Below are 9,982 nucleotides of genomic sequence, written 5' to 3' on the forward strand. Positions count from 1 at the left end.
TTCAGACTGATATTATATGTTATACTGATTTAGGAAAGCAACAATGGTATATTCTCCTCTAGGTTCTATGATGTCACAGGCCGTGGAGTAGTTGCTGAGGTTTTCAGTAGCAATCATGAGGAGACCTTAAGCCCAGCTCTCTGTTTGTTCAAAGTGGGTCTACTGAGTCTTTGTGGATCTCTTTGTCATTCTGTCATTGTATTTCTTAGGTGATGTAGAGAGATAGGGCAATCGATGTCTTTCTTTTCCTTGCAGCTGACATGTCTTTCAGATAATATTTTAAAAGATATATTGGGTTTAATTGATAGATGAAAGGAATTTTCTAGGTCAACTTAAAGGTAGTATTTCCTTTTTTCAAATATATAATAACTACTACCCTCTGATATGTTTCATAATGTTAAAACACATATTTTTCTCTATATATTCTCCTTCCAAGAAATAACATCAGAGTACTCCAAACTAATAAATGTCACTTAAATGTAGATGATTTAATTACATAGATCTCTTTCTCATATAGAAATATAATTAACCTGACTCCAAGTTTATGTTTCTTGCTCTGTCTTATTACTGTCCATGCATAAAGAAAAAACCATGTGAATACTTTGAATCTCTCATTGCTTTATGTGTGATTTATTATGGTCACCCTATAACATGAAAATTAAACTTCAGAAAGTTGAAAACAAGTGGTGTGTCACATAAATGGTCAGATGCTGTCTTTAGTGATCTGTTTGCTGTTCCCCTAGGGCTAATATAAATATTTATCCAATTAATACTATACAGTGAATTATATTTTATTATATTACTACAGTAATTTTATAGTTGTTAAATATGCTGCCCATGATAGAAGAGTATCATGTGAGTCATTTTCACATTCTTAGTATTTCAGGCAATAATCTTTCAAATAAGCTTTCCAATAAATATTTCTATTTAAATTAAAAATGATGAAAATATGACTCCAAATAAGTAAATGTGTAGAATTCATTTACTGGCAAATACATGGAATTATTATTTAACTGATATAGAGACATGGGTGCAATTCTCAATATCTTTGTGAAGGTCATTTTCTCCTGAATATTAATGCTTAATTTAAAAAAATTTGTTCATAGGTAAATGTCCAGGTGAAAATAGTGAATAGATTTTATCATGTAAGAATTGTAAATACTATCGAAACTTCATTGATAAAAAAAAACTACTTACTGTTGGTGCAATTTTCCAAATGTTTATATTTACTTTTCCCAAATGTTTCCTTCTGTCTTGATTTTTCTTACTTTTTTGTATAAGTGCATGTTGTATACATGGGTTTGTGTAGGCATAATCATCTGTATGTGGCTACACGTGTACCCTAATGTTTTTGAAGATGTGTGAACATGTTTGTGGCGACATTCCTTTCAAGCATTTTAGTTAATAATCATTTTTCTTAGGCCTGTTATACTTCCATCTTTCCTTCCTACCTTCTTTGCTTCCTTCTTTCTTTTCTTCCATCTTTCCTTCATTTCTTTATCCCTCCCTTCCTATCTTCTTCCTTCCTTCCTTCCTTCCTTCCTTCCTTTCTTCCTTCCTTCCTCCCGTCCTTCCTCTCTCTTCTCTCCTCTTCTCTTCTCTTCTCTTCTCTTCTCTTCTCTTCTCTTCTCTTCTCTTCTCTTCTCTTCTCTTCTCTTCTCTCTCTCTCTCTCTCTCTCTCTCTCTCTCTCTCTCTCTCTCTCTTTCTCTCTCTCTCTCTCTCTTTCTCTCTCTCTTCCTGTAATTTTTTTTCTTTTTATTTTTTTTCTTTCTAGGTCATAAGTAACTCTGTCATGTTATATAATTTAAGATAGCCTATAATGCTATGTATCCTAGCCTTTGCCTCTCAGTTGCTGAGGTGACATGCATGTGTCATCAGGTGAGGCTTGGTTAGAATATCATCCTTTTTTAAAATATATTATATGTACCCACAGATTATGAAATTGAAACTATGGTTTTCTCAAAATATAATAAATAAAGGGTTTCAAATATTAGGCTTAATGTTTATTTCAGATAACAATTTCCTAAATAGTAACTACAAAACTGGTATCTAAAAAATTAATGACCTGTATTAGCAAGGATGACATGTGCACAACAAAGAAATGGACTGTGAAGAAACTATGTCAGGCCATCTGCTCCTCTCCTCTCAGTCTTTGTCCTTTCTCCTAAACAATAGAATCATATAAGATAGTCTTCTTTGTGTCATGTGTTAAGGTCTGCTATCCTATCTTTGACCCAACTCTTAAAACACAACTAATATTATTTTTTATAGTTTTAGCAGAGTGGTAGTCTAAATGTAAAAATGAAGGTATTAACATCAAGAGCCAGTTATGAGTAAGCATGAATCTTCAAATACATAGGTTTGGAATAAACTTTGTGAAACATTGTCAAATGCCCTAATGAATTACATCAAAGATCCATAATATCAGTTTATAAAGAGTAGAATACTAATCAGTAGAGTAAAATTTGAGATTCTATATTCCTGTAGCATTTAGGTATTGAAATTGTATAGGCAGATAGCCTACAATTTTTCTAATGCTAGCGTTTAAGTAGAGATATATTCATAGGTTAAAATACTAACAATTACCATCTCTACCCAGGGTGTTGTAAACAAGTACTTTCTGACTATGTTTGAGGCCACAAACTTGATTACTTCATTTGTCTTTCAAGGGCTTCAAGTTCTCCTTCCCGACTACCTTCAGGAACGTTTTGTACAGGCAGCATTGAGCTACATTGCTTGTAATTCTGAGGGGGAGTTTATCTGCAAGGATAATGACTGCTGGTGCCACTGTGGTCCAAAATTCCCAGAATGCAATTGCCCCTCCATGGACATTCAAGCCATGGAAGAGAATCTTCTTCGAATAACTGAAACATGGAAAGCTTACAACAGCGACTTTGAAGATTCAGGTAAGACAGACATTTTACTTCCTTAAACTTTATCTTGGCCCCAAAATCTGGGGAAAGAACTGATTGCTCCTGTTGAAACCATGTTTTATTTCAAGGTTGGAAAGTTTTTCGTTTTTATCAATCTTTCAAGTGGATATTTATACTGCATTTGTTACTGCTTGATAAGTGATTTACTAAGGGTATTGTTGTTTTATGAATTGCTTATATGCTATTGGTATTGGAGTACAACTTGTTCTTGATTTGAAGTTAACCACACATGAAGAAATTGTACTGTCATTTTAATATATGGGATTGTCTTCTAATGTTTTTCGGGTTTCTCTGCAATTTCTGAGAGCTCTTGAGTTTTACTTGTAATGAAAAAGGTGTCAAGGTGTGCTCTGTGCCTTCATAGTCTCGTGATTTTAATGATGATTCACCATAAGTTGACCACATTTTTAATAAAACTAGAGCCATTTTATGTTAATGGTCTGAAGATTTTCCATTATTTATTGATTATTTAGGGATGTATTAAACATTGTTTTCAAACTGCTTCTTATTATCTGTATAACTTATAACCATGTGTATCTGCTTTGAGAATATACAATTTTAAAAATGCTGACCTTAAAATAATGGAAGATAAAAATATTCTTCAAATGACTGTAACAATGTTTAAAAGATAGTATACAATAATGTATAATGAAGCAAGAAATAATAAATCTAATGTATTACAAAAGGTATAATTTAGTCAAAGTGTGCTAAGCATGCATGATCCTCAAGCAAGCGAAGTGAAGCATGACATTATACACAACAACAATAAGTAGAACTGGAGAGAATCAATACTCTATGGATTATTTTTTTCAAAATAATGAATAGAAACAGAGAATGGACATTGTGTTTTAAGGGAATAGTTGTTTTCTAACACAACATTTCAGCTAGGTAAGAAGAATAAGATTGAGAGTTACTCCATAGTTTGTAACTATAGAAATAGAAATATATTGTATATTTGAAAAATTTCTGAATGAAAATCTTACTATTATCAACAAAAGCCTTATTTATTGTGGGGCTTAATGGATACTTTATTTAGCTTGATTTAGTTATTCCACATTATTTTTGTATATCTTAACATTAAATTGTATATCATAATTATAACTTATTAAATTTGTAGTAAAATATCATTGAAAAAATAGCAAAGTTGTGTTAGAAGGATAGACTTGACAAGAATGAAGGTAAGGATGGAAATGCTAGAGAAAGAATGATGAATGAACACTCTGACTTTCTGCAAGTGCTTTTCCTTGGGGCACATTTATCAACTCATGGCAGATTTCAAACCTGAGAACCTTCCTAGCCCTTGGAAAATGTTTCTGCCTCAGGCAAGTAACCTGAACAACGGTCTGCAGCCCAATTAGGTTGTAATTATTACATTAAGAGTGCATACTAGGCAGTAAGCCTTTATATTCTTTGCCTTAATTTCAATCTAGATGTGAAAGCTGATGGTAAGATAGTTAAACTAATAAAGCATGAATTAGTTTAATGGAATCTTATACACTGGAATGCAACAATCCCAAATACAAGATTTGAAATTAAATGAGGTATAAGGCTATTTCAGGACAGGTATGAAGCAAAGCATGATTACAACTTTGAATTTGGATTTAGAGATTTTAACATGATCAGCTCTTATAGTAACTGTTGAAAGTAGGACATATTAAATAATGAAATGGTGGCCTATTGAAGATGAAAATAATTTCTAAAACAGTTATGAGGACATAATATTTCACAGTACTTTCTTGACTGAACAAAATATTATGCACAATACTAAAAAATATCAACACATAGATGCCAGATTCGCAAAGACACAGACACACACACATACAAACACATACACACACATACAAACACATACACACACATATACACACACACACACCACACATGCACACTACACATCTCTCATAATGTACCTTTACTTCTCAGTTCTCTTCACTGTTCTACTGGGCTAAATCACTGTCTTTCTATTCTAATTCCGTGATTTATTGCTTATTTCAGATTCTATTACATTTTTAAGTTACATAAGCAGTACACTTCCTTCTCTTTGCTCAAATTACGTTAGTTATTTGGCATGAAATTGTGTGTGTGTGCGTGTGTGTGCGTGTGTGTCTGTGTGTCTGTGTGTCTGTGTGTGTGTGTATTACAGACTTTACCCACAAAATCTTAAGAATATGGCTGTCTAAACTAGACCTACAATATGACAACACTACTTGACCCTCCAACATGGATGGGGGAAATCTTATAAGGCTGCATCCTTTGATCGTAAGCAATAGGCAGATAATGGCTATTATTAAAATGAGAGGATTAGTATTTTCAAGGTACAAACCTCCCACTGGTCATCCAATCCCAAATATTTATATGGAGGTCCTAATAATATTAATTAAATATGAATATGTCATTAATTAGAAAGTGATTAGTGCCAGAATCAGGAGCTGGAAGCAAAGAGTAGAATGGAAATTGTTTAAATAATGAAATACTCATTAATGAAAGTATAAAAGTATGTAAAAGAAAATAGGTCATGACAATCTGTGATAATCTTAGTTAATTTTTTCTAGTTCTTGTATGTCCTTTTTTCTCTCTTGCCTTGTTATGTTAAGTGGGTCTTGTGGTGCCACATTGAATGGAAGCAGTAAAACAGTAGAATTGAAAATATTTGCCTTAATCCAGACCTGAACCTGAAACCCATGCATGTTTCCTCAAATTTTGAATATTGAAAGTAATATAAAGCTACAAAACTCTTAGAAACCATCATTGGAGATGAGATTAATCACAGTCAATTAAAGATATGTTTTAACAATACCATAAAGCACAGAAAATTAAAACAAATATCAACAAATATTATTAAAGCATAATGAACAAGTTCTATACTGTAAATAATGAATGAACATTAAAGATTATTCTGAGGAATGGAAGAAAATTTTAGACAATGATCAGGAAAGGTTATAATATTTATAATATAAGGAACTTTAGAAGCTAAAAGCAGAAATTGAAAGAAATGGACCTAAATCTTTTTTTTTAAGGAAAAAAAATATGACATATAAATGGACAGAAATATATTTTTTTAAATGCTGAAATTTTCTAATCATGAAGGCAATGAAAACTAATGAATGAAGACAGTATTTTACTCAGTAAGAATAGCTGTGGTCATCCAGTTAGAAAAAGGAACTGCCAACACTATGCAGTGAACATTTGCATACAATGAGGATATGAAATAGGAACCCTAAAACAGAAGGGAATTTGGCAGTTCATTCAGAGCTTAAAAGTGAATGCTCCTCATAGTTTAGCAACCAACAGAGTCCTACTACGCTATATCAAATAATGAAATTCTATAGGTTTCCACACATGTGTAAACTGAGATCATTATGTTTTAAGAAATAACTGAGGCACAGAAAGACAACTTCTATATTATTCTATTCACAAGTAAAATTTAGACATGAATTTCAGTAAGCGAAAGGAATAGATAGCAGACAGAACAAGAAATCTTTCCCAGAATATGGTAGAAGTTCTGGTTTGCTACTGTTTAACACTGTCATAATAGATTGTAGACAAAGGAGTTATAAAATTTTCATCAAAAAGCACTAGTACAATAGAGACAACAATGATCTGGATATTATGCAGTGCACATGTGTCCTGATATGAAAAATCACACTTTATGTGCCAGTTAAAATATTCTTAACAGATGGAAGAAAACCAGACTTCGAAAATTGATAATTGTAAATACTGAAATGCACAGCTAAACTCTTTCTGCTTACCATCAGGACATTGTCTGAATAAAGTAAAGGGAAGAAGCAAAAAGATAAACATAGCAGAATGTTCATTAGATATTTAGACTCAAAATTTGGGAAAGGAAAATGTATAAAACATCATAATGTGATGTTAGAAAGTAATAAGCAAGTTGTTGTTGTTAAAGCAACTTTATCCTATATAAAGGCATAATCAGTCAACCAAATTACAAGTTAGTAAAAACATAAAGATATGAAATCAGTGATGACTGGAATAGAGAATAGGAAGCAGGCACTTGACAAGCATGTTTGGAGTATGTTGGTGTACAGCGATAGCTGAGTAGCACTGATCATGGTCACAATGGACAGAGTGTCTAAAGATGTTATGTATAGTGCTCATGTAATGTAGGAACTAGAAGACAGGGAGAGGAACAGCGAGAGACTCCCTTCAGATCATGACAGACCCATAATGATCATGAACTCACAACAGCTAGAATTACCTGCATGAGTGAGAGTCTCACAAGGCCATACCTAAACTCACCTGAACCATTATTCTCCTGGTATCTTTTGATGAAGAGACCGCTGTTGTCTTAGTTTGTATGGCCACAGGTCATTCTGTCAGGCCTTAAGACTACATTCAAAACCTATGGCCATGTAGACTTCCTCAGGTTAGCATATTAGACAACAAGAAGAAAGACAGAAACAGGAATGTGAAGAATAGGCAAAGTGGTTAATATGGGTTGTGAGAGGTAGGCAAAAGATATCCAGAATGTATCATGTTGATGTATGAAGTTGCAGGAGGAATTTGATAAACACTTTAAAAGCAATTCCCTACTCAACCATTTAAAAACTATGCTTCTATATCTTAGTGCTGTTTCTCCAACTACCAGAGAAATTAAACAATCAAATGCATTAGTGTAAAGGCATGGCAGTTACAATTATTTTGTTTTATGGCTTCTAAGACTTAAAGATACAAGACATAAGAATTTGTCATGCTTACCTTGATGACAGAAATTCAAATCCTTTTATACTTTATATAAAGAGAAAAAATCTAAACCAAAGGGGAAAAAAAAGGACACATTGTAGTTTTCTTTTAAATGGTTGATTCTATTTAACTTGAAAAATAAAACAAATGATGGTAATTAACAGGCTAAAATATTTTTTCATTGAAACTAAGATATATCAGTGTGTAATTCTTTAATTAGGAGGATAATTATCTGAATTTAGATGTGTTTTTCTCAGGTACGAATAGCAGCATGAAGTATGTCAGGGTGCATAGCACAGTAATTTAAACTGCTAATTGCAGTCACCACACACAAAAAAAGAAGAAAAGTAAGTTGCAATTTCATCAGGTCAAGATAACTTGTTTGTAAATGTTTTTCTGTTTGCTATACTTACAATTTTCACATGTAAAGTCCAATTTGTAGGTTAGAGCAGCATGCTTCTGTATGGGTCATTTTGTTCTATTATATGCAAGCCTTAGATAATACACTTATTACAGCCTATAAACAAAAGTGTCAGGCCGGTTTAAGAACAAACATACTAATTTTCCAACCTTGCAATATGAGAATGTTTCCAATATTCTTAATTACAAGAAAATACTCATTTGAGTTAAGAAGAATCTTTCTGGGAAAGAAATTGCAACATGGGATATTTCAGAGTGTGAACCACATAAATTTATAAGACTAATTATAAAAAATAACATAGACTGCATTAATTATTTACAATTCCAGATAATGAGGGATTTATAATAAATCCTATTGGTACACAGGTACATAGGATATAGCCTGTAATTACAAATGAAGAGAATAGGAATATATAAGTGTTCATATACTCTTAAATTTGCAATAACTTAATATTTGCTATGCTTACTTATATGAAAATAACAATTATATTTTCAAAAATGAGAAGATAATGTCCTTTCCCGTATTTGGGTCAAGATTCCCAAGCATTATGGAGAAACTTACAATATTTAAGTCTTGCATACATATCTAGTAGTTGTTTAAAATTAACTTGTAAAATAATTTACCAAATCTCCCCAAAACAAATAAACTCAAACAAATGGCATTATATTTCCTATTAATTTTTCTATGTCAACTTTTTTATAAGTGAGAAACTTATTTAAGGAAGGGTTATAGAATATGGGATTTTCCAAATGTAATTTTTCTAAAGGAAAAAAAGGTTTGTTTGATATAAAGTACAAATATTTTAGAAACATTTTGATAAAACACTTTGAAATACTTCTGTTATCACTTGGTTTTCTCAGAATCTAATGTGTGATATGCCATCAACAGTACCTTCAGCAAGAGCGTGTGCTATTATATTAAAAGACGTTTATTTGGTGTTCTAAGAATGTCAGTGAGAGAGCACCCCATAATGGAAAATGTCTAGTTGTGACTTTTGGAGAGTGTTGTGCATTTAATCATTTATATGAAAACTAGTAAACTCTCTATGGACAGGACTGTATGGGATATTATGTTTCAGAAAAGCTTACGTATGATCATCTACACATTTAGTATTTGTTCATGCCTCTTAGTTTCATGAACAGTATTTCTAAAATTTAGCTTCTTAAAAATTTTCACCTCAGGAGACAATAGACTATCAGCTCATAAGAAAAAAAAAACAGAAAACAAACAAAAACAGTTTCTGGATAACAGCACTGTGTACAAAAAGTATTTGAATGTCAAAGGGCACTTTAGAAGCTAGGATGCTTAGAACAATCTTATTATATCCTATTCAATTTTAATCTTCCTCTCCAATAATGAGTTTTAATTTCTTTACAAATCGGCATTTCAGGTGTAGCACTGCAAGAGTTATGGTATAAACTGGTATAGAGAATGGCTACCAACTGATGCATGCTAATTATCAGATTCCCCATACCTTGTATAGAATGTTATTAAACACACATGAAAATCCGAGTGACTGCTAACGCCGGTAATGTTCTCTAAAATTTCCAATAGAATAAATGGTTTTTATTTTTCCCAAAGAGTCACAAGGATTATCATTACTGTTTATTTTTTAGTAAATATGGAAGGGCAGAGTAATGAAAGTGTTAAGAATTGCTTATGTTTCAGAATAAGACTAGATCAAAAGAGTCTTTGCATAGAGGCCTTGGGTTTTATTCATATCATCATTAAAAAGTAGGTATAGTACAATCCAATAATCCTCCTAATTAGGAAATGGAAGGGGAAAGACCAGGAGTCCAAGGTAATTCAGGACTCATAGTAAGTTTGGTGTCAACATGAGATTCATAAATCCTCTACAGAGAGAGAGAGAGAGAGAGAGAGAGAGAGAGAGAGAGAGAGAGACAGAGAGAGAGAGAGACAAAA

General features: G+C 32.3%; 1 protein-coding gene across 4 annotated transcripts in view; it reads left to right on the top strand.

Moving 5' to 3' along the window:
* The window catches only part of Brinp3 (BMP/retinoic acid inducible neural specific 3), a 362,612-nt gene that overhangs the window by 236,433 nt on the left and 116,197 nt on the right, over positions 1-9,982 (top strand). For all 4 annotated transcript variants that reach the window (XM_028769967.1, XM_028769965.1, XM_028769968.1 and 1 more), the window contains one exon: positions 2,671-2,907. In XM_028769967.1, coding sequence (XP_028625800.1) covers positions 2,671-2,907 — 237 coding nt within the window. The remainder of the gene's footprint in view (positions 1-2,670; positions 2,908-9,982) is intronic.

Source organism: Grammomys surdaster, unplaced genomic scaffold (genome assembly GCF_004785775.1).
Source record: "Grammomys surdaster isolate TR1022 unplaced genomic scaffold, NIH_TR_1.0 196, whole genome shotgun sequence".
NCBI classification, from domain to species: Eukaryota; Metazoa; Chordata; class Mammalia; order Rodentia; family Muridae; genus Grammomys; species Grammomys surdaster.